This window comes from Cryptomeria japonica, chromosome 3, assembly GCF_030272615.1.
Source record: "Cryptomeria japonica chromosome 3, Sugi_1.0, whole genome shotgun sequence".
Classification (NCBI taxonomy): Eukaryota; Viridiplantae; Streptophyta; class Pinopsida; order Cupressales; family Cupressaceae; genus Cryptomeria; species Cryptomeria japonica.
In genome coordinates this window covers 178,690,869-178,715,139 of record NC_081407.1, presented here as the reverse complement: position 1 = coordinate 178,715,139, position 24,271 = coordinate 178,690,869, and the positions used below count along the sequence as shown (strand labels likewise).

The window sequence follows — 24,271 nt, the reverse complement described above, 5'->3', positions numbered from 1 at the left end:
TTTGTGGATCAAAATTAAAATTTATCTTGTTCTATGTATTATCTATCACTGAATTGTTGTATAAATCTGATTGTCTTCTTTTATGTTGCAGGAGAGGAGGAGCATTTATTAATTTCAATGTCCATTCTCACACATTTCATTTGGTATATGTAGTGGGCTGGGTACGGTAAAGCGATGCCTTGACCGGCCATGTCTTTTGGACATGGCCAATCAAGACATCACTTGATCGTGCCCCCTCACGTCTTTTGGACATGGCCGATCAAGACATCACTTGATCGTGCCCCCTCACGATAATAAATGTTTGAATGAGATTTATCTCTCATTCAATCATTTATCTTACGAAGGCTATCATGCATTAACACTCCCTCTTAGCTAGGTAAGATAAATGTAAAAGGTATTGGGAGCAATATTCATAACTCGTATGATGCTTATCTTGGGACCATAGTTTCAAGATGTGAATTGCCTCTGTCGGCGATTCTATTCACAAACTCTTGAGTGGATTGCCTTTGTCGGCGATTCTATCCATAAGCTCTTGTGTGGATTGCCTCAGTCGGCGATTCTATCCACAAGCTCTTGTGTGGATTGCCTCAGTTGGCGATTCTATCCATGAGCTCTCACGTGGATTGCCTCAGTCGGTGATTCTATCCATGAGCTCTTGTGTGGATTGCCTCAGTCGGTGATTCTATCCATGAGCTCTTACATGGATTGCCTCAGTTGGCGATTCTATCCATGAGCTCTTGTGTGGATTGCCTCAGTCGGCGATTCTATCCATGAGCTCTTACGTGGATTGCCTCAATCGGCGATTCTATTCATGAGCTCTTGTGTGGATTGCCTCAGTCGGCGATTCTATCCACAAGCTCTTACGTGGATTGCCTCAATCGGCGATTCTATCCACAAGCTCTTACGTGGATTGCCCTAGTCGGCGATTTTATCCATGAGCTTTTAGGTGGATTGCCTCAGTCGGCAATTCTATCCATGAGCTCTTGTGTGGATTGCCTTTGTCGGTGATTCTATTCACAAGCTTTTACGTGGATTGCCTTAGTCGGCGATTCTATCCACAATCTTGAGTTATTGTAAGATCGTCATCTTCCAATTGATAAAATCTGAAAAGATTATAAACCCAGAAAACTAGTGCAAATGAATAGATATCTAAACTATGAATGCAAATGATACAAAATCAAAGTAGCAACATAGAGTTAGTCTCCAAGAGAGTAATGCAAATGCTAGAAGCAAAATAGCATTAAGAGGATGCAAAATCAAGAGATTCCAAATACAAGCCAGGTAGCATGCTTTTATAGACCAGGGAGAGGGAAGAGGTGGCAATACCGACCAATCAAGAGCAACCATCTCTTGGACTAAAGATAGCAAGTATCTTCCCAAGATAGAAAATGGATGCACACATGTAGGAAGGTGACACCTCATAACCACTCACCTAATTAAGCATGATTTATTAACCTAAGCTAGATTAAAAGAAGTGTAGAAAAAACCTAGGAATATAGGGAAAAAGTAAATAACCCACTAGGAAATAAAAACCTACACTAACACCCCCTCATAAGCGAAGCTTAGGTGGATGTAGAAATGGGTCCCGACAAATCAAGCCTGATGAGGTACCCATGTACATAAAATTCCCCCAAAAAGAGAGAGAAAAGAGACCCCCCCAAGAGTAGAGAGAGTCAGGACTCCGAGTGAGAGGAAGAAGCCTCCCCAGAAGATGAAGCATCCTGCACCCCCAACAAAGCTCGCAAATGAAGGAACTTGCTCTCAGTGAAGGGTTTGGTGAAGATATCAGCAACCTGCTCGGAAGTCGGGCAGTAGCGAAGGTCGTTGACGTGAGATCTGAATGGCACTCTGGTTGTCGCAAAATATGACTGATGGCCGTCTGATCTGGATACCAAACTCAGTGAGGAGATTTTGAAGCCAAATGGCCTCAGTGGCGGCATTCACAGCCCCCCGATACTCGGCCTCAGTAGAAGATAGAGCAATAGCAGACTGCTTCTTGCTCGACCAACAAACAGGACCTGAACCAAGTGAGAAGCTGTAACTTGAAGTAGACTTGCGATCTTGAGAATCGCTCGCCCAATCTGAATCTGTGTAGCCCACCAAGTCAAGCTCAATGCCCGTTGCGTAGTGAATCCCAAAACTGTGAGTACCCTGAATGTAGTGAAGGATTCTCTTGGCTGCTTTCTAGTGCAGCTCATGAGGCTCCTGCATGAATCGAGAGACCATGCCTACAGCATATGAAATGTCAGGTCTCGTATGAGTCAGATAAATGAGACTCCCAACAAGCTGTCGGTACAAAGTGCTATCGACAAGTGGAGAAGAACACTCTGAGCCTCAAGTTTGACTCCTGAAAGAAAGGGAGTCGGAGCAGGCTTACAATCAGCCATATGAAACCTCGAGAGCAAATCTAGAGCATACTTGGACTGGTTGATGGTGATCCCAGAAGAAGACTGGTAGATCTCAATCCCGAGAAAGTAATGCAACAAGCCCAAGTCAGTCATCAAAAACCTGTCATGAAGGGCAGTTTTGACAGCCCCAATAGTGGATGAAGAACTCCCTGTGATCAACAAGTCATCAACATACAGAACCAAAAATAGGAGTGAATCATCCTGTTGCAAAATGTAGACATTGGGATTAGAATGGCACCGAGTGAACCCAACTGATAGAAGGAAGGAGTCCATCTTGGCATACCAGGCCCGAGGGGCCTGTTTGAGGCCATAGAGAGACTTCCAAAGACGGCACACAAGTGAAGAATCCTGAAGGAACCCCTGTGGCTGCTCCATGTAGATCTCCTCCTGAAGGTCACCGTGAAGAAAAGCACTCTTCAAATCCATCTGGTGCACTTCCCAACGATTAGCTGCAGCAATGATAAGAACAAGTCGGATGGAATTCATTCGAGCAACTGGCGCAAATGTCTAAAAGTAGTCAATCTCTGGTGCACTTCCCAATGATTAGCTGCAGCAATGATAAGAACAAGTCGGATGGAATTCATTCGAGCAACTGGTGCAAAAGTCTCAAAGTAGTCAATCCCAGGAACCTGGGAGAATCCTTTGGCGACCAAGCGAGCCTTATACTTGTCAACCGATCCATTTGCTGCAAATTTTGTCCGATAGATCCACTTACATCGAACAAGTCTTCTTCCCTTAGGAAGAGGGACGAGATCCCAAGTGTGGTTCCTCATTAAGGAACTATACTCCTCTTGCATAGCTGTATCCCACTCAGGAATACCAGAAGCCTCATGAAAAGACTGTGGATCTGAGGCAGTAGCAATGAAGACATGTGGAGCACCCTGGAACTGTGAACGTGTCTGCCTGGTGTCTGATGGATCCCCAACCCAATCACCTGCAGATTGCAAGGTTTGTCTAGCCCAAAGTGGACCGAAAGATGGAGAATTTGGAGGAGAATCATCAACCTCTGAATGATGACTAGGAGAGGAAGGAGGTGAGTCCTCTGAATTGCTCTTTGCATCAGAAGTGGAGGTAGAAGACTACTCAGGTGAATCTGACTCATTAGAGGAGTTGTCATGTATCCCAAGTGACTCTAATGTCAAAGTAGAAGGAGTTGGAGAAGTGGTAGAAAGTGAGCTCGAAGAGCCCACCTCAAACTGAACACTCCTCTCAATGAACAACTCATATGTAGTAGGGTGGAGCAACCGATAACCCTTCACACCATTAGGATAACCTACAAATATGCAAGGTCTGCTCTGTGGATCCAAGGCCTTGCGTTTCTCTACAGGAATGTGGGCCCATGCAGAGAGCCAAAAACTCAGAAGTGCTTAACTGATGGTTTCTGACCGCTCCAAGCTTCAAAAGGAGTGACTCCCTTCAAGGCTCAGTGAGGAACACGGTTCTGGATATAACAAGCACAGTTAATGGCCTCTGCCCAATACTGTGGTGCAAGAGATCTGGAGTGAATCATGCAGTTCGCCATTTCCTTCAAGGACCTATTCTTCCGTTCTGCCACATCGTTCTGCTGAGGATTGTATGGAACTGAATGCTGCAAATCAATTCCCTTTGAAGTGCAAAACCTCTCAACCCGATGGTTGACATACCACCATTGTCAGTGTGCAAAACTTTGATGGCTTTCCTGGATTGCTTCTCTACAAAAGTTTTGAAGTCCTGAAACTGATCAAATACCTCAGACTTCTGTTTGAGAAAGTACACCCAAGTATATCGAGAAAAGTCATCAATGAATGTGAGGACATATCTGGCCCTGCTGAATGAAGGATGCTGGAATGGACCAATCAAATCACTGTGAACTAACTCCAGTATCTGTGAAGCTCTCCATGCCTTTCCTTTATCAAACTTTTCCTTAGGATGCTTACCAAGTATGCAACCTTGGCAAACACCACTTGAAAACTGAATTGAAGGCAACCCTGTGACCATACTCTGTTGGTTGAGCTGTTTCAAGTAGCGGAAGTTAAGGTGGCCAAACCGCTCATGCCATAATCTACTCACATCATTGGAATGAGTGAGCAAAACAGTCGAAGGAGGATTTGGAGCAAAGTGAGAAAACAGATAGAGTCGTGACTGATGATCTGCTTTCCCAACTGCAACTGTAGAATCACTGTGTAACTCACGAATCTCCACTGAATCAAGGGTGAACTCAACCCGCTTGCCTGAACCTATGTGAGTGATCTGGTATACTGATAGGAGATTAGTTGATAATGAGGGCACACAAAGAACATCATCAAATGTGCCATCCCTCACATCAACAGACCCTCTCCCACACACCTCAACAGGAGTGTCATCACCCATCAAAATAGAAGGCATAGTACACAGCTTCAAAGATGCAAATTCTTCCTTAGATGAAGCCATGTGGTGTGAAGCACCCGAATCAAGAACCCAAGTGGATGGTGAAGAAGCGAATGCAACAAGGGCCTTGCCCTTTCCTTTCCCCTTGCTGTTTTCTTTTGCCTTGTTAGACCCCTCACTAGAACTCTGTTTAATTGACTCAGGAACACTGATATTATTCTTCTCAAGAATGTGTGTCAAGTGATCAATTTGTTTCTTCAGACATTTATGTTCATCATGACCAGGTCTTTTACAATAGGCACATTGGACCTTCTCCTTCTTAGGCTTGTCGCCCTTGGAAGATTGGGTCTCATTAGTTGCTTTTAAAGCAACTGATGTCTGATCCTTCTTCAACTTGCTATTCTTCTGTTTCTTATCCTTACTATTGTTATTACTACTTTGTCCTTTCTGTTCTTTTGTGCCCTGGTTGGCAGCCAGGGCATGTGACTTAGAGGACTTAAGAGTGCCCATCTGAATTAGCTTATCCTGTTCCCGAGTGAGAGAGATAGCAAAATCATCTAGAGATGGCATGGTAAATTGTGTACCAAGTGCACCCTTAGTAGCATAGAAGTTAGAAACAAACACAAAATATTCTGAATTTAGCTTAGAGAGAATACTAAGAATCAATTGTTCATCTTTCTTACTGCAGCCTTAGTGATTTCAATTTAGTGAAGAAATCCTGGATTGTGTTGAAATTGCCTGGACTTAAACTAATTAGTTCATTTTCCAACATATGACCCCTCATTGAATCTTGTGTGCCAAGTAGTGTTTCTAACTTTTTCCAGATTTCATTTGGCGAATTTAAAGACTCAATGTGAAAGAGCAAGTCAGGAGAAATAGACAAACACAATGTTCCATATGCCTCATCACATTTGTTAAACCACTTAGGCTTATCTTCATCTTTAACAGGTTCAGTTTCAAGCCCCATAGTTATTCTATGTAATCCAGTTTTCCTTAAGTAGATTGTCATGCGTGATTTCCACTCAAAGTAGTTATATGGAGTTAGGATAGGCACTATTGTTTGATCCATGATGAAGAAGTGTAGAAAAAAAATGCCGAAAGGAAGAGAACACAATCAAGACCCCCCCCCCCTTTTCACTCAATCAAAGACCCCCCCAATAAATTATGATTTGGTACTTTATATTAGTGCGTTTACAACTACCACTAGCAAGAAATACTAAGTGGTCTTGATTTCAATGCATTACAAAATCCTCATGAAAAGCATATGCTGAGAATGAACTTTTGGCACAATATCCAGAAAAAATAAACAACACCACTGCAATCTACACGAAAAATCATGCACTTTCAAAAAAAGAATCACCTCGATATGAGGTCGTATGTGAAAGTTTGATCCTCCGAAGTTCACAAAACGAGAACTGTGCAGTGTCACGACTGAGAATCCGCAATTTCGGAAAAATCTCTGCATCAAAATAAAAAAACGGCTGCACTAGTGCATAGAGCAGGAAAAAATATCCAAAATAAATAAAAAATTCGTGGAAAATGGAGTCCGTATGAGCAAGAACGAAGCATTTGAAAACGGCCTTCAAAACTGCAATAGCCAACAGAGAGGGGTCCTGCTGTAACTTTCTGAGTGCATTTCTGCAAAATATACAGTCTGCATGCAAAAACTAAAAGATACCCAGATGGTTTTTTTTGTGCTGCGAACAAAACCCAAAAGGCATTTTTCTTTCTGATGTATAGAAGATGTAGATCCAGTGTAAATAGAATGACTTTAGATACAAAAAACGACCCTAGCAACCAAAAAAATGCATGCAAAGGCTGAATTAGCTACCAAAGTCAAGAGAAGGGATGTTGGAACCTACAATATTGATTGAGAACACCAAATATGCAAGATGGTTGTCAGATTTGATCTTGAAACCCCATTTTTGCAACTGTGTATGACGATCTTTGATTTTGGTGAAACGAAAGCCAGATTTGACTTTCTCAAGCCTCCTGGACACGTTGGAACAGACACAGATGTTTCCAGTATAACCAGAAATGCTACAATCACCTAGATTTCATAAAACACATGTGCAAACCCCAACGAAAAACTATAATAAGATTTATTAGCGCCCCCCCCGAATCTCTCAAATATGGAAACTAAAATCTACTCTTGCACATAGAATAGCTCTGATACCATGATAAAATCTGAAAAGATTATAAACCCAGAAAACTAGTGCAAATGAATAGATATCTTAACTATGAATGCAAATGATACGAAATCAAAGTAGCAACACAGAGTTAGTCTCCAAAAGAGTAATGCAAATGCTAGAAGCAAAATAGCATTAAGAGGATGCAAAATCAAGAGATTCCAAATACAAGCCAGGTAGCATGCTTTTATAGACCAGGGAGAGGGAAGAGGTGGCAATATCGACTAATCAAGAGCAACCATCTCTTGGACTAAAGATAGCAAGTATCTTCCCAAGATAGAAAATGGATGCACACATGTAGGAAGGTGACACCTCATAACCACTCACCTAATTAAGCATGATTTATTAACCTAAGCGAGATTAAAAGAAGTGTAGAAAAAGCCTAGGAATATAGGGAAAAAATAAATAACCCACTAGGAAATAAAAACCTACACTAACACCAATAACCTAAAAAATACAAGTGGAAATCATTTGGAAGTCGTCACTTCCTTATGATTTACACAGGGCCCATAAAATAATTATTAGTATTAATAATAATAATCAATTTTTACAATTTTTACCTCAGAAGTGCTCAATCTTGATTAGTAAGCTCCCTCTCAATCACAAGGTATCTTGAGTTTCTTCTAGAGAACATATTTTTCTGAACATACGTCTGAATTTTTGACTTCAGCAAGGGACGCTTCTAGTTTAAGTTTGAGAGGACAAGTTCTTGCAATGTGGCCTCAATAGTTTCCTAACTTGAATTCCTTATTTTCTACCAAACTTGCATGATGAGACCCTAATGCTCGTGGAATATCCAATGTTTCCACTATAGTTAGATTTGCCAAATAATAAAAATATGACTAAGATCCCATACAACAACCAATAAAGAAGCCAATTCGAGAGGACCTATCCTTACCCGAAAATTGGGTAAAGAAGTGGTGTGAATGATAGATCTATTCCACCTCTTCCACCATTGCCTCTAAATGTCCAAAGAGAAGAGGCATATAAAGAAAAAAGTGAGCAATATTTTCTTTGCTTGTACCACACAAAAAGCACATTTGGAAAGACTTTGAAATCCTCTTTTAATATTATCATAGGTTTGGCAATTGTTTTGACACAATGACAAAAAAAGAAGCCGACTCAAGAGGAGGACCCATCCTTGCCCAAAAATTGGGTAAAGAAGTGATTTGAATGATAGGTCTATTACACCTCTTCCACCATTGCCTCTAGATGTCCAAAGAGAAGAGGCATGGAAAGAAAGGTGAGCAATATTTTCTTTGCTAATACCACACAAAAGACATCTGGGAGGACTTTGAAATCCTCACTTTTTAATATTATCTCAGGTTTGTCTCTTGTTTTGACACAGTAACCAAATAAAAAGATTACACTTGGGCTAGTTGAATTTATTCCAATTTATTCCATTAGGGAAAATTTCTACTCACACCTTTATTATACTCCCAAAATTGATAACCAAGAGTAACTGAATATTTTCTTTGCTAATACCACACAAAGAGGCAATAGAAAGAAATGGTGAGCAATATTTTCTTTGCTAATACCACACAAAACACATCTGGAAAGCCTTTGAAATCCTCACTTTTTAATATTATCTAAGGTTTGTCTCTTTTTTTTGGCACAATAACCAAAGAAAAAGATTACACTTGGGCTAGCTGAATTTATTCCAATTTTTTCCATGAGGGAAAATTTCTACTCACACCTTTAATATACTGCCAAAATCGATAACCAAGAGTAACTGAATAGGCTCCTTTAGGATCATGGCACCGTGCAAGAATGCCCCATCCCTCTGGGGAACAATAAGGCTGATCAACCAAAATGGAAGCAAGAGTATCCTGAGCATCAAACATTCCTCCTCTTGACCAACTATTGGGTCCTTCCAATGATATATCTAGGAATTTCTCAGCTTAAAATGCACAACTTTAGACTATCTCATAGCTTGAAAAATTTCACTCAAAGGTTGGAGGTGGGGAAAGGATGAAAGGATTGGGGGGTGGAGATCCCTTGAATCATTCCAAAAAAGATCTTAATGGAGGCCCCCTTCTCAGTAGTGTTTCAAACCATATAACCATTCCCATCCAGATCCATTCGGCGTATATCTTCATTTGTAACTCTTCCTAAATACTTGAAACTAAGGATTTTCACCTAAGCTCTAGGCGCTTGCATCATCTCCAATATAATTTGGTAGTTAAAGCTTGACAATTTAATTTAGAGTGCGTTAGGCCAAGGTCTTCCTGTATTTTAGGACTGTAGACTTGGTCCCAATTGACTAAACTCCATTTTTGGGACCCTGCCCATAAGAATCTCTGAGAGAGATTGTCGAATATTTTAGAAAAGCTCTTAGTGGCTAATGAACCTAGATATTTGTAAATAGGGAGAGCCTGTACAATAGATTTTAGAAGTGTCAACTGCAACAACAGTTAACCACCTTAAGGTTCAGTGACAAACCCTAGTGTTATCTTTCATTGATATCTTTTAAGGTTACCTAGTGTTAAGGGGATAGCCAAATAATCTAGAGGGAGATTCCCAATTCTAAAATGAAGAGTATGTGCAATTCTTTGCTGGATAAGCACGGGGGTGTTAAAGAAAAAATATTGAATTTATCTTAATAATTTTGTAGACCTAAAGTAAACAGATACGTATCCAAGACTTTCTTGGAGTTGATCACCTCACTAATTTTTTAAACCCCGATCAAAGCTGTATCATCCACAAATTGAAGGTAGGATTGAGAGTCAAGGTCCCTGTCCAAGACAATCCCTTTATGAAACAATTAACTCGTTGGCTTAATAAATCTGCTCAAGCTTTCCGCCATTAAGATAAAAATGTAAGGAGTTAGGTTGTCTCCTTGCCGAAGACCCTTGGAAGTAGAAAAAAGAGGAGTTTGAATACCACCACTAAAAGTGTTTTCTGAGCCTATATATTGTATAACTTTTTTAATATCTTTAATGAAATTTGAAAATGGGTATATTGAATTCACACCTCTAAGATAACACTAGCTATTGTTTGAAACTCAGTTCTTTTGTCTTCTCAATGTGGGTCAAGTAGAATTTATGTAAAATACCTTTTCAATAAAAAAGTACGATTGACATAAACATAAAATTCATTAATTGACAAATGTAGGGACTATCGAAATTGTTAATGAGACACATAAGTACCTAAACCAATACTGGATCAGATTACTTTTCACATTGCAACAATGCCCCTGCATTGACAAACACTTATACATAAAGTTACCTATAAGCAAAATATTAGATCAAGTTATCATTACACATTGCAACAGTATCCCTGCATGGACAAATTGTCCTACATGTTAGATTCGTAGTCAGGTTCTGGGGAGTTGATGATAACTGTTACCATAAATGGCTTCTCCTCTATAGGAGTTGCATGACACCTTCCCACATTGTTTTTTAAATTTATTGTAATTTTTAAATTCTCACTTTACACCCTTACATTACTTATTTCTTCTACCGTCTAGTATCTCAGCTAGTATGGACAATTGCATGTTATGGAAACTTTCTTTCACTTTGGATGCTCACTATTTTGGTGGCACAATCTTGTTTTGTTTTGTTAGTATGACTTTCTTCCATTAAAAACCACTAACAGTGCTCTTTCCATTTATGACATTTCTAAATAATAGCATTCATGCTTTTTTCTTTTTAGAATTTGGTGTAAAGTGGCTCCAAATTATGTTAAATGTTGTCCAGTTTGTTTAATATTTTTGATTTGATGGAATGGCAGGTCCTTCATAATATTGCTGTGGCAGAGTATTATTCTCATGGGTGTACAGATCCACAGAAACTGCTTGAGGTTCTTGACAAGGTTAAGGTAAGCAACAGGGATTTTAACTCCTTTTCTTCTTTCGCTTATCCAAAATAAAGGTTCAAATTTAAAGACATTACATAGAATGATAAAAACCTTGGGCAGAATGATTGCATACCTGTGACATTCATAGGTTACTATATCCATGGGGACCAACAAAATAAGTTCTAATACAGCAATAGAAGAACATCTTCTGCTAGTGCATATAAGAAAAAAGGAGCAATGATTATTGCACAGACCAATTTTTGGAAAATAATCCTCTTGTGGATTAGAATAAGCAAATGGAAGAAAGAGGCCACTTTATCTGATAGGCATTGTGTTTCATGAGTCCCATTTCTACTCTAGGATAATCTCATCTAACTTAGTAGCCCTGCTATTGCTTTGGTGCTTGATGCCATTGAAAAAAAAGTGACCTTTTGTCATTTTTCTGGTGCATGTACAGACATTGTTAACACTAACTTCAAATACTTAGATGACTAAGGAAGTGGGAGAATGGATCCAATTGAGGTTCAAGGCTTCAAATGCCACATAGGTAAAGGCTGATTTGTCAGATTGGGTAAGTAAAGGCCCCTCGGATCTTTGAATAGGGTTGCAGGATTACTGAAGAATACAACCTTGGTTCTTCTTTTGAACATTGTGAAGCATGCAATTGTTGTTGTTCCAGTTGATATGTATCTATCTGAAAGGATGGACTCCATGGCAGCCTTTCTATCTGGCATTGGTTCTTCATATTTCAAATCCTTGATTGTCCAACCACCCAAGAAATCTTGAGCTTGTTGGTCTGCCAAATACAACGTAATTCTGATGCTTCTAGAATCCAAAGTAATTACAGAATTCTAACCCTAAGCATTTACCTAAGATAAACTTTAGAACGAGTCTTGAAAAGAGTTAATATCCAAGTAGTGTTAGCAAGTTGTCTGAAAGAAATATCCTGCCCATTTCTAAGCTCATTGGCATTGGGACTTGACTATTAAAGTTACATGGCTTATTTGAATTGGCCAGAAAAATATAAGTGAGGCTGTAGATTCTTGAGATTGCACTCTAGAAAAAAGGACAAGTAAATCAAGGGCCAGGCAAACAACCTTTCTAGGCTTGGTTTGGGGTTTTGGATGCTCCTAAGTACTTTCAAGTATTTTATCCAAGCTGAAAAACTGCATTGAAACATCCACCTGCCATGGAGCATATTCTCTGTGTCAAGCAAAGGCTATTACAACTGGTAAGATTCTACAGGCTTGTGAGGGAAAGAAGCTTGCCAGTTTCCAACACCTATCACATTATAATGTGTAAAGGATCTAACAAGTTTATTATCGTGAAGAGTTGGGAATCAAGTTTTAAATTTTGAGAAAGGGAATTTGTCTTGGTTTCAAGCTTGAACTTAGCTGTCATCTTCTTCCATGGAATCCAATTACCAGGCTAATATATAAACAATTTCCTAATAGCTTTACTACATTTATAAAAGTGAAACGTCTGAAATCCAGTGATTTTCAGCTTCAGTATTTGGGAACAATACAGCTGATTACTGAAGTTAGTCGTTTCACTTTCCATCTATATTAAACTTGCATTCTAAAACTGGTCATCTTTCTATCTATATATTCTTGGGTTTTAGATATAAACAAAGAGAAATTGTGAACTGTTGTAAAGATGTAGAAAAGCTGATTTCTTAACGTCAATTTATTCTTCTAACAAGGTTGCATGAATATGAAATTCTTCTTGCAAATACAATGTCCACTATTTTGTGTAATATATGTTATAGAAAGATAAATAAATTATATTAATGTCCACAGATATCCTCAAAAGCCCAAAAGGTCAATTGTACTTGAACATACAAATTTACAATCATCATAGATAGCTTTGTGAATTGTGAAGAAGCCCTCGATAGAGGCCATGACCAAAACTATGATACTTGTTACTATGATAGTGGTAAAGATAATTGATAATTCAATGCTATATGATATATGCCATGCTATAAAACTAAAAAAAAAAGTAAATATCATAAAAAAAATTTAAATAAATATTGAAATTCATAAACTTACCTTCAACAATTCCAAATGGGAGGAGGTCTTGAAGACACACTGTGACATATGATGTTTTGTCACAAGCGTTTAAATCACCTCTCTTGAATCTCATTTATTTCATACAGTCTATTTGACTGCCAGTATTTTGCATCACCATGTTGAGGAAGTGGATGGTACATGGTGTCCAAAAAATTTGCTTGTACCTTTCCTCAACAAAAGCACCTTCTGCCCTGAAATTTGTATGTTGTCCACTATGACCTGGACAACTCTCTTAGCACCAGCCATCTTATGGAGTCAACGAGGATTTTGGAAATGAATCCTTGATTGATTTTAGTGATGGCTCCATGATTTTTTTTCCTTTGCCAATAAGGTTGTCTATACCTTCTTATACTTAGGACTGGTGTAACATGAGGGTGTTTGATTGATTGCCATCACCATTTGTTGCCAATATGTTGATTTCACTAGGTTGGAAAGAAGATCATTGGCATCAATGCAACATGCAATGTATGCATGTACATTGCTACTCACTTCATTTTAAATGTCTCATCCAATGGGCATCTTTTGCGAGGAAAAAAGAGGGATATTCTTCTTGGAAAGATGGTTTCTCCACGAAAAGAATGCTATAGGAGGAGCCTTGTAGGTGGCATATGTGATACTTTCTTCGATAAAGGATGATCTATCTTAAATTTGCTCTCTCTCTCTCTCTCACTATCAACTTCTTGTTCTTTGATATATGTCATAGTTTGTTCATCTGGTAACCCCTCCGTGTTCAACCCTTTACAAACTTTAGTTCCATGGCTGGTCATAACACATAAGTGAGCTTTCACTCAATTACACGAGTTCTTATATTTGGCCTAGTAGTGACTACAATGCCAAAGAAAAGGCCCACCTCCTAGAAGTTGTTCAATCATTGTAATTGTTGGGGTGCAAGATCCTCAACCCTTGCTTGGTTTGTATGTTGCATGCTCATTGATAACTTAAGCTATTGGTGTGGTGGTAGTTGTATGTGACCCATTGTTTTGGTGTCTCTAGTAGGGCGAGGTCGGGCACAACATTATTCATTATTTTGACCCCACTCCTGTTTAGTTGTAGAACAACATTTATATGCAAGGAACTTGGTAAGATAGACTAAGGGCAAAGATTATCTAAAATCTGAGTTTCAATGTGAGACTTACAACACATCATTAACCACTATGACGACAAATGTAAGATCTGATGATATTCTTGTGAGAATAGCCAATACCTAAGGTTACTGAATTGGGTACAGATATAGGTATGGGTACGTAGATACTGAACGTGGGTACGACAATACTTTTTTGAGAAGGTTATGTATGTCAATGAAGAAAACATATAAAATATATAATTTTAAATATATAAATATAAATAAATAAAATATATATTTACAATATATATATATATATTTTTTATAAGGGCAAGCGCTTTTGATTGGAGCTATGAACCAGTGAGATCACATGGGAGGACCTCATCTCCATGTCGTGAGTCAAGGCATCCTCGATGAAGCACCTGTACGACTTGAGAGCACCAGCCGTCATTTCCATTGGCCAACAAACAGAGAGAAACCATCAATTGAGCCATTGACAGTGAGAGCCGACATCAAACTTTACCCTACATTTGTGCTAGGCCTTTCTCTTGATATGGGCTACTAGATTGGTCTGTTGGCACTAGCGGGGCAGAGCAGATGTTTTTCTGGGATGGGGGACCTACGGACAGTCACAGTCAGCAGGGGGCGGGATAAACCTCCACCTCACCGTACCACCCAGCTGGGACGGCATGGCTCGAGGCTCGGGGGTTTCGACCCCGAGACCTCCCACGCAGCCTACAACCGCTGCGATACAGGTACAACCCCACAATATAATATATATATATATATATTATATAAAAATAGTTCCAGATTATTTTTTTGTATATAAAAAAAGTTATATTAATAGAATACTATCTAAATCATAATAATATTTTATTTTTTAATTTATTTAAAAATATATATGAATACTGAATAGTAACTAAAGTTTAATATTTATAGCAAAATAAATATAATTCACCCGCGCAACTCAACTAATTGTAGTCATTGAAGAATTGTATCATTATAATGGGGGCATAGGCAACTACACCGGGCATGGGAATAGCTGGGGTTGGTTTAACAACAATCATCCCTTTTGCATAGAAAGAGGCTTAGGATCTTACCCATTCGCAGTCATTTGTCTGATACAACGTAGGGCTTCTTCGAATCCAAAAAGAAATTAAACTTCGAAAATCACACCCATCCTAGAATCACTCACTATGAATCAGTTGGACTTGACTGGCAACGGGAGGGATCATTTTGAGTGCAAGAAAAAGGAGCCTTGATCGAATCCATAGGTGATTTAAATGAGGATCCGATTGTGAGACTTTTCCTATCCAAAATTGGCCTGTATATTTGCTGATTCGGTAACCTAGGCCAATGCTAAGTGGGCTTGGCTGGCTTATCTTTGGGCGATCCAAACAATGTCTCTTGGAGACTCCTAAAGTCCATGGATGAAGAACATCCAATTGTAGAAAGGAAATAGGTGATCCTCTAGTAGTCATACTAGTATTAGAATGACCTTGCAGACTAGGTAACATTGGATTGATGTTGTCTAGAATGCCATTGGGGGAATTGGAATGCTTTAGCAATGCATTTGAAGAGGGACATGGTCTTACTAAACTATGGGTGAGAATTGACATTAATTGAGGAGTGCTTAGTTTCTCCTATGTGTTTGAAAGAAGGATGTATCGGCCTGGAAGCTTTTGGGGCTCTTGTAAGGATCTATCTCCAAGAGTATTAACCTCCCAAAGCACCATTATCTTGGCACAAACAATAAGGGGCTCTTGTAAGGATCTATCTCCAAGAGTGACAACCTCCCAAAGCATCATTATCTTGGCACAAACAATGACCTGGGTCTGGTGGTAGAGAGATAGGAGACTTGAAATAAGGCACTTCCTAGTCTGATTTTATTTGAGTAGGGGCAACAAATCGAGTCTTCACGTAGGATATGGTCATCTTCAACTTAAACTTAAAGCTGTTTGGAGTGTATATCTTTAATTGGCTAAGGGAAATCCTCAAGCCGTGTGTCTAATGACTATCAATGATGAATGACGGTGCTAGCCAAAATCTATAAGAAATACTTAACATGGAAAGCCATCTTAGGTTTGAGCTGTTGTGGAAGTAATTGATCGGTAATCAATGGTTTTATAAATTATAACCCTAGAGATACATAAAACACAACTTATCTTAAGCTAGGTCTTCACTTACAAGCCTCAGTAACCTGCCCTAAGGATTTAATCAACTTGCAGAAGTATTTAAGTGTTTAATAACATAAAGGAGATAGCAAGGCATACAATGGGCAAAACACACACACTATAGATTTTCATACAGAGAAAATCCAAATGGGCAAAGAACCCCAGGTTGGGTATGCTACAAATGTCCCATTCACTAAATCAGTTGCAATACCTGGAGATTTGCCATATTGGTCTTAATGGAGCTGTACGTTAACCCTACAACCTCCTCTGTCTCAACTTTGCTCCTGTGTGTCACTAGAACCCTAAACACCTTCTTCCCTTCTTTGAAAACAACATAGAGAGTCTCTAATGAACCAACCAAGCCGTGCCAAAGACTCCTTGATTGACTTAAACCCTCCCCTGGCCTCTTAGCAGTGGAAGGTAAGTGGTTCCTTGGTATGCCAACTGTTTCCCATGAGTATTTGCTCAGCTGTCTGGCAAACTCCTGTGTGGTCAAGTCAAATGATCTCTTAGGCATAACAACCAGTGGCAATACCGGGACTGTTGCCTACCAAAAGGAACAAATCATTGCGTCTCCTTGGCAAAGAAATAGGCTGACAACGATGCACAAATCAGCAGACACCCTAACTGACGCAGTCAAGATTGAGAAAATAAATGTGGCCAAAACAAAGTCAAATAACTGCTTTTTATGAGACCAAACTGTTACTTCTCATAATCATCTGCCTTAACATTTTCCAGCTGTTGCTTTTTGCCTCACACACCATTATGATCTTCTGGAGCACTTCAAAGATGCCTGCAAAGCCATTTTGCACTCATCCTTTTTGGCACTCGAAGCATTGCTGAAAGTAATGAGAATTGCTCCAGTAATGATTCCAACAGAAAAACACTGCCATAATGACCTGCACAAAATCAGGAACAACTCTTTAAGAGGCTCCATGCCGTTTAGAGTGCAAACATAACACCTGCAGTGGCGTACTGGACACCTACAGCATGTTTCTGAAGACCTGCAGCAGCCTATTGTTTGCTTGCGGCATATACTCGATTATGAAATCTTCCTGATCTGTATAACCCGTCCAAATTTTGGATCAGTGAACTCCAAGTGCTCTGAATGGATTGCCATTTTATATCTTTTTTGACAGCTCTATTGATGATTTCTTTCAAGGAAAGAAGGCAGTCAGGGCACCCTAGGAATATCCTCTCTATTTTGAATAGAAAGAAGATTTCACTACTTGTTAAGTTGTTACCAAATTGTGAATTAACGTGTTCAGCTTCTTGCCATTGGTAGTCCAAATTGAAAAATATCAAACCAGTTGAATTCTAGTAGGGATTTTTCTTCAGATTCCTAATTTTCAGTTAAATGGCAGGTCAATAATGAGTGTGTGAAATTTGGATTGATTATTATTGGGATGTACACAATTGACTACAACTAAAGCACAAGTAGGGTTGCTCAACCCTCAAAACTTCTAATGGAGTGCAAAACCTGTTTTACCAACCCTGCTAGTGTCTGGTCAACACTTTGGCCATGATGTTGGCCCTTCTTTTTGCTTCACAAACACTGTTTTCAAGCCCATGTGCATGCTGTCTCTTCTTTATACTCTTCAACCAATGTGCTTTAGAATATATAGATTACCGTATTGGTATTGGTACTGCAAATTCATCATACCAGGGTGGTGGTACTTATTGTATTTGTCAGTATCAACTCGTTTATGTAACAAATTTTGGATTTTAAGATGTTAAAATTGTCATTTTAGAACCTACAGGCTGGAATGTCTATACTGTAGAAACTTAAGAGCTAAAACCACTTTCTCTTTACACACATCACGATGAATCTGATTTCTAATTGCTGTTTAGCTTGTCTTTGGAATATCTCTTCTAATCCATTTTTTATTTAACTTGTTACTAATTTTGAATGTTATATAGTTTCGAATTTGCATGAAATTTTAAACTTTGGTGAACCTCTGCCCTTCTTGAACATGACTATTTTTAAGCCTTACAACAATTTAAATGAGAACCAAGTTCCCTGCATAACTTTTACTATTCCTTTTCTAACTTGGGTCAACATGCTGGGGATCCCCATAACATAAATCTTTCATCTATGTTTTGCCTACCAAGTCTCTCATTGGTTGGACTGCTTTCTATAATGTTTTTCTTTACAATGAATTATTTTAAACAGTATTCCACGGGGACGCGTCCCCCCCCCCTTCTTTTGGCTGCGTCTCGGAGACGGGGACCTCTCCGGGACGGGGACGCGACGCCCCCCGCCGTCCCGCCACCGCCACCCAAGCGCTGCTGGAGATGGGGAGACGTCCCCGCGTCTCCCCGTCCTTCGACGCCCAAACGTCTTCCATCGCCCCCACGTATATGCAATTAAAAAAAAGTGACTTTTTTGGGGGTTAAGGGGAAACCCTAATTGGATGTGGGCCAATAGAAAAATAACACCCGACGCCTTTAGAAAATAATAAAAGTATTTTTGGCCTCGCGGGGCGCTGCCCCTCAACCCCGCCCTGTATCGCGACGCGCAAGGGGCGCTGCCCCTTGACCCCAACTTGGGGGTGCTGCTCCCAAACCCCCGTTGAAAAATATAGGGGGAGACTGCGCCGATAGAAGTAGGGAAAATTTAACCTCCGAGTCTGATTAGGCTCCTTATTACAACACAATTAGCATTGAAGAAATCTTGGTATCTAGATTTAGTATTTCAAATTTCCTATAGTCTCATTTGAAATGTAATTCTTATACTGTAATACTGTCATACATCTTTTCAAAACTAGTTTTTCAAGTACTATATGTATATGTATAACTATATCAGCAGCACCACCCCGCCACTCCCCCGCCGCCGTCCCCAAACTTAGGCCCTTGGTCCCCCTGTCCCGGAAACGCGTCCCCCCGTCCCCAACGCCCGTGAAACACTGATTTTAAATTTATGGTTATTTATGGATTTAATAAAATTGTAATCTCAGTTATAATGAGAAATTGAAACTTGACAATGATTTTTTATTTTATTTTAGTAGTTCATTTTAAAATTATATGCATGTCTGTGCAGAAGAAGAATGAGGAACTTGCCCGTGCAGCTGGGGATCAAGTTGAAGGAATAAGCAACAATTCAAACAATAGCAGTACATTGGTGCCTAAATCCAGCAGTGTGCCTGGTGCTCAACAAGCATCCACGTCTTCTAATTCAGATGGTGTTACATACTTGGAGGAATATGATACATCCATTGCCACACTTAATACTGTATGTTTTGTGAACTGATATTTGCGTGTAGTTATTTATTGGAACTTGGAAGTACTCTAATTGAATTTTCAGTTTTGTGTTCCAGATATCTGTTGTTTTATTATAGCACTCTCATTTTTTGTGTGTCTGCAGGCAGTTATCTTATATAATCTCCAACATTATGAAAATGCCATGTCAGTGTTGGAACCAGTATATCAGAATATAGAGCCAATTGATGAGGTATGTTGCATGGTCTGCTTATGCCTTTTTATGTCTATAGTACTTCTCTCAATGCTATCTCAATTGGTTTGAAAATGTTTCTATTCTCATTTGGCAAGTGAATATTTATATGTGCAGACAACAGCTCTACGTATCTGTCTTCTTATGCTGGATATTGCATTAGCTTCCCATGAAGCAGCAAAAGCTGCGGTACGCATTTGTTGGCATTTTGTTCAAGATTCTCACTGATTTTATTTTAAACATAATTGCATTCCATATTCAAAATTTGATAATGATTTTGTAGCACATGTTTTCATGACAACTTGTGAGTGTCTGACATCTGTAGTTATCATTGCTAAACAAGATAAGCCACAGGAGTATGTTTTAATTCAATATGAGAAATGTATCTTTTTATGAAAGAGTATCCCCAAAATTCTTTAAGAACTTATTGTACTCTATAAACTCTTAAAGTGCTAGTGGTGCTAAACTCAACATATATGCCAGTGTTGTTAAACTCAGAATTATTGCTGTTTCAATTCTTTTTTGATTCCAACAACTTAGGGAAAAACATTCAGTAGCACCAGAGTTGTGCACTTAGGGGACACAAATACTAATTATGAATTCAGTCTTGCAATACACTCATATTGGATCATTTTAATCTTGTGCGTTTTTCCACCCTTAGTGAATTTCCTGGCTCTGCTTAAAGAGATTTTAGCATTTTTGTATAAATCTCCTTTGAGTTAATGATATATAATACCTAAGATTGTCTGACACTGCATTCTGATTTCATATTGTGGGTCTGTGTTTCATATTGTGTGCCCGTGTTCCATACTTAAGCGTTAACCTTATATCATGGAAGAACTCTTGTTCTGCAGGTTTACCTCAAGATATCCCCCTGGGATCAGGATTACCAGTATGAGTATACCGAGTGTCCTGTTGAATGAAATCAGAGCATAGGAAACATGAGGTTTCTTCTTGCAATGTTTCCTTATGCTGTCCAACTTAAATACCCTTGATCTAGATTATGATATGATTGAGATGCTCTACAAACATAAAAGATAAATTATACAAGCACACTGCTTCAGCTTCTTAATAAGATTCCTGGATGTCAAACATACTTTGTCAATGCTGGTGACAGTTCTTTCAAAGTTAAAAATCAATCTTAAATATCTCAGTTTAAAGGGTAAGTGCAGATGCCTCAGAAGCTTGGAAATATTCTTTACATTTTGTTGCTGGGAACATCACTTCTGGGCTTAGTGGGTGAACACACCTTTGTATGAATGGTCAGTCTATCTCAACCTTTCTGGTCTGTGTGGATTGAGTTTTGGGGATGATGGCTCAGAGCCTAAGGTTGGGAATGATGGTGAGGGGGTGACACAAATACATATAGTTCTTGAAAATTTATTTATAAAAAGATGCATAAGAAATAAGTATAAGAACTGAAAAATACAAATTTACAAATGAAACTTTGGCTTACTAAGTAAATTAAAGCTGCTAAATATTAAACATTGCAACGATTGCATTGAACATTTGAATTGAATATTATCAACAAAAATGTTGAATTTATAATTTATATCATAGTTGAAAAACTCAGACTCTCGACAAGCCCAATTTTTTTTAAAAACTCGAGACTCGCCAAAACTTGGGGAAAAGCTCGGCAACTTTATCGAACATTTGAAAATTCATTTTAAAAAAAAAAAATTATTCAAAAACACACATTTGCACCAAATTTGTAGAACATTTACTGATTTCCATGATATATAAATCAAAGTTTGAGTTAAATACATATAGCATAAACCAAAAAACAAGTGCAACATATGAATTAGAGTTCAATACATAATAATGTATCATAGTGACATAGACCACAAAACAATTACAACCTCTGAAATTCCGATTACATATCAAGTTCAAGTTTTGGTATCAATGAAAATGAGAAATCATAAATTGCGCCTACGACTAAAGCTCAAAACAGATTGTTGCCGCTGGGGGGGTGGTGTTGAAGGTGTGGCAACATCCTCAATAGGTGCCTTTGTTGCATGATCAACCTCACGCTCCTCCTCACGCACTGCCACTTCCGCATCCCATTCCTCTCCTGCCCTCTACAACTCACTTAGCTGCTCATCGATAAGGAATGGATCCAAATCATTATCAGCATTATCAGGAGCAACAACCCATTCTATTGAATATGGATCAGTGTCATCCAAGTCAAGTGCCTTATGTGAATCTTGCCCTTGCACCTTCTGTAATGTCCCCTTCTCAGTGATGTGCATTCAGTGGTCCATTGGCCTATTCTAGAGACCTGTAGGCTATTTGGAAAGGAGAATTAGTGTTTCCAATTTTTGTGGAGTTCTGCACGAGCTTTCTAGGGTTTGTCAGGAGGGAATTCTTCAGTTCTGCTTATGGTTTCCTTCTGGGTTTTCCATGAACTCCAGGGTGGCATAACATGCATTTGATTCTTTGGTGAAGTCAAAACTTACTATTTTTAGTAAGTTAGGGTTTGGTTGTTTGGTTGGTGCAGTTCTATTGAGCTTACCAAGCTCTTTCTCTGGGTGCGAAGATTATGTTTTTCGGAGCAGTATTTCTTGACTTACTATTTTTAGTAAGTGGTTGTGTTGAGCATTTCTATTTTTAGCAGTCTCGGATAGGGTTCTGACTCAGCACAGTTCAGTGGTCTTCATCACACAACTTCATCCTTGATTTTGGTATTAATCAGTGTTGGAGTTATAAGTTATTTAATTAAATATTAATTCCTTATCCTAAGGTTTGATATTTAATTATTTTATGTTGATTTTCCTAGGTTTTATTGGATGTATTTTAATGTATATATCTGATTCAATCTGATACTTGCATTCTTGGAATTCTATGTGTTCTCAAATTGAATAAAATTATACTATATATATTCCTTTGGAGAGGCATGTCCTTGAACGGACATGTCTCTCCTTTAATTATAATAATTTAATCAATATTATAATGTTTCATCAATCAATTATTAATTTAGAATAATATAATAGATTAATATTGAATATTAGATTTTATATGATTAATAATAATATAATAATATAACATAATAATATATTATTATTAATCAACATATATTATATGTATTCTAAATGATCATTCGACTGAAGCTACAAACATTAACATTTTATTACTGATTAATCGTGTTTTGGGTGACTTAGGGAAAAGGGATAAATATATGCTACTAATATCATTATTTCCCTTAGGTGGCACTGAAAATGATTAAACATGTCATGTTCATATTGTTTTAATATTGCAAGTTGTTCACCTAGCAAAAGTTCGAACTTTGCCTAGGGAGTTGGAAATAAGTGGATGCCATTTTGAAGGGGCATGTTTAATTAAATTCAAATGTGTTGGGTGCATTGGAGGACATGTAATTTGGGCGAATTTGTGTGCATTTGCATTTGAATTTGGTGGAGCAAGAAGTTATAAATAAGAGCCTTGGGCTCTCTTTTTGGATATCAAATGAATTTGCATTGTTATGCTGCCGAATTGGCGATTGAAAAATCTGAGCTTCGAAGTGTGGCTTCCTAGCTAAGTCTCAGTTTCGTACTTGCAAGATAGTACCTAGTTGTGTTCATGTATTCCCAGTGTTGTTGGTGAGTGAGTTCTGATTGAGATTGGAGTGTTTTCTGGTTGCTGGTCGTGGGACTGCTGAAAGTGTATTTTGCTCACACCTCTTGGCCAGGTGATTCCATCATTTTGAGTACCGTCTCATCCTTCCTTCCTACCACTGGTGATGCATATTGTAAGTTTTTAGCATCTTATTTTGAGTGTGGATTTTTTATATTGAAAATCGAACTTCCCAGGTTAGGCGTGGGGTTTAGTTAATGCATTGGGAAGCGTGCAAAATAAATATGGGTGTTTCAATGGCTTTCCTTGGGTGTGTTCTCATTGTGGCGGGTATAGCAATTGTTTAGAACAGATTTTGGGTGAATTGGGTGAGTAATGAGAGAGTTATGAGCGTTTGAGTGAATCCACAGGCTGCTGGTTTTGCAATTCCAGCCTGCAGATTTTTGATGTTAGCAGAAATTTCATGTTCTTAATTGGATGTTTAGCATTACTCTCTTCTCACATTATCTTGATTATTGTAAGGTTAAGTAGTAGTACTACCAACCAATTCTGCCTTGTAAATCTCACCCTGCTGAAAAGTGGAAGAGGCTGGCTTGCCGCCTATTTTCAAGTAAATTGTAATTCAATCCTCCCACTGCATAAGTGGTCGAGTGATGTCTGATTGTAATGGTCCTCCCGCTGCATAAGCGGTTGAGTTGAGTTTGCTTTGTAATTTCAGTTCTCCCGCTGAAATATTGCGGTCGAGTGATTTGTGCCTTGTGTGTTTCTCTTGGCTGGTTCACCGCCAAGTTTCTTGCATTCCCGCTGGATAAGCAGAAGGGGCTGGCTTGCCGCCCAACATTGTATTTCATTTCATCTTTCAACAGTTTGAGATCTAACGATCCCCTCTTCACTATATGCTCTCACCTTCCCACATTGGGCACTTGGTGATCAAAAAGTGGAAGGGTTGCAATCTTCAACAAGTTTTCAGTTTATGTTTTCTAACCTTAACGGGTTATTTGTTGTGGATGGTTGTTATTGGCCTAAAAACAAAAAAAAAATAACTGGGATATTACACCTTCTCATGCAATCAAAGGTTGTACTGCACACAAACAAGATCATTCAAGCGTTGTTGAGTCAACCTATTGCACTTTTTTGTGTGGATGGCCTCAAAAGCACTCCAGTTGCGCTCACAACCAGAAGCACTACAAGGCTGCGATAATA

At 38.7% G+C, this 24,271-nt stretch overlaps 1 protein-coding gene across 1 annotated transcript in view; it reads left to right on the top strand.

Moving 5' to 3' along the window:
* LOC131037323 (uncharacterized) overlaps positions 1–24,271 on the top strand; it is a 56,105-nt gene that overhangs the window by 17,622 nt on the left and 14,212 nt on the right. Inside the window, exons 2-5 of the mRNA XM_057969428.2 lie at positions 10,676–10,762; positions 19,088–19,279; positions 19,412–19,498; positions 19,616–19,687. Coding sequence (XP_057825411.2) covers positions 10,676–10,762; positions 19,088–19,279; positions 19,412–19,498; positions 19,616–19,687 — 438 coding nt within the window. The remainder of the gene's footprint in view (positions 1–10,675; positions 10,763–19,087; positions 19,280–19,411; positions 19,499–19,615; positions 19,688–24,271) is intronic.